We start from the raw sequence: 1,758 nt of genomic DNA on the forward strand, positions 1-1,758 counted from the left end.
CAGCAGCAGCAGCAGCAGCAGCAGCACTGCAGCAGCATCCACTCCACGCAGCAGGTAAAAGACACACGGGGCCCCTTGCTGCTGCACTCTTTCTGCTGCTGCTGCCTACACATACACCGCAGACAACGCAGCAGCTGAGCTGTCTATACAGCAGGATGCAAGCCCCCAGATGAGCAGCAGCAGCAGCAGCAGAGGCCGGCTGCTAGGGGGACGCAGGGAATTCTAAGCACTTGCAGCAGCAGCAGCAACAGCAGCAGCAGCAACAGCAGCAGCAGCAGCAGCAGCAGCAGCAGCAGGAACGGCAGCAGTGACGCTGCTGTTCTCTTCGGCTCCAGTAGTATTTGGCTTGTCTTTATGCTGCTGCTGCTGCAGCTGCTGCAGCTGCTGCTGGATTGAGCTGTATATACACCTCATACTGACCTGCCTATACACCCCAGAGCTGCACATACACCGCAGCTCGGGCTGTCTTCGGCCCCCCACCCCATCGACGCTTTCAAGTGTATATACAGGGCCTCTGCAGCAGCAGCAGCAGCAGCAGCAGCAGGAGCAGGAGCAGGAACAGCAGCAAGAGCTGCAGCGGGAGCACGAGGAGGAACAGCAGCAGCAGCAGCAACAGCAGCAGCAGCAGCAGCAGCAGCAGCAGCAGCCTTTGTTACTGATTGATTTTTCTGTCTTTTTTTAATTTTGTTTGTCTGGCGAGTTTATAATGCAAGACCCCCAGGGCGACCCCCATGCGGAGGCGCAGGGCCCCGGGGGCCCCTCCAATACAGCAGCAGCAGCAGCAGCAGCAGCAGCAGCAGCAGCAGCAGGAGCAGCAGCAGCAGCAGGAGGAGGAGCAGGAGGATTACCTGGTATGATGCCTTCTTCTTCCTCCGCTTCTCAACGACAACAACAGCAACAGCAACAGCAACAGCAGCAGCAACAGCAACAGCAACAGCAGCAGCAGCAGCAGCAGCAGCAGCNCAGCAACAGCAACAGCAACAGCAGCAGCAACAGCAACAGCAACAGCAGCAGCAGCAGCAGCAGCAGCAGCAGAGAAGCAGCAGCAGCAAAAGCAGGAGAACAGCTAGCGGGCTGCAGCAACCCCAGAAGTCTTACGATATGGGGCAGGTACTCGGCAACGGCTCCTTCGGCGTCGTCACAGAGGCACGCTGTCTAGAAACGGGAGAAAGAGTAGCCATCAAAAAAGTTCTACAGGTATGAATATACAGCTAGCTAGCTAGCTAGCTAGATATATAGATAGCTAGCTAGCTAGCTAGCTAGCTGGCTAGCTATGTATATAGTTGGATAGGTAGCTGACAGTGTAAACATGCTGTCTAGAAACGGGAGAAAGAGTAGCCATCAAAAAAGTTCTACAGGTAAATATATAGCTAGCTAGCTAGCTAGCTAGCTAGCTGGCTAGCTATGTAGATAGCTAGCGATGTAGATAGATAGATAGATAGATAACTAACGGTGTAAACATAGAACGAGGAGACGGGCGAAAGAGTAGCCATCAAAAAAAGGTGCTCCAGGTAAAAATACATAGCTAGCTAGCTAGCTAGCTAGCTAGCTAGCTAGCGATGTACATAGCTAGCCAGCTAGCTAGATAGATAACTAACACCCTAAACATAGAGCAAGGAGGCTGGCGAAAGAGTAGCCATCAACATGGCTCACCAGATAAGAAATAACAAACTAGCTAGCTAGNCTAGCTAGCTAGATAGATGCCTAGCTAGATAGCGAATAACTTAAATATAGAACTAGGAGATTGGCGATAGAGTA

General features: G+C 52.6%; 1 protein-coding gene across 1 annotated transcript; it reads left to right on the forward strand.

The window, feature by feature from the left end:
* Positions 1 to 706: 706 nt before the first annotated feature.
* EMH_0076070 (uncharacterized protein) lies at positions 707 to 1,159 on the forward strand (the record flags this gene model as incomplete). Its single annotated transcript, XM_013499684.1, is given in 2 exon segments — positions 707 to 960; positions 964 to 1,159. Coding segments are annotated over 2 exon segments (450 nt in total).
* Between the last annotated feature and the right edge of the window lie 599 nt (positions 1,160 to 1,758).

This window comes from Eimeria mitis, genomic scaffold (genome assembly GCF_000499745.2).
Source record: "Eimeria mitis Houghton genomic scaffold, Emh_scaff4557, whole genome shotgun sequence".
NCBI lineage: Eukaryota > Apicomplexa > Conoidasida > Eucoccidiorida > Eimeriidae > Eimeria > Eimeria mitis.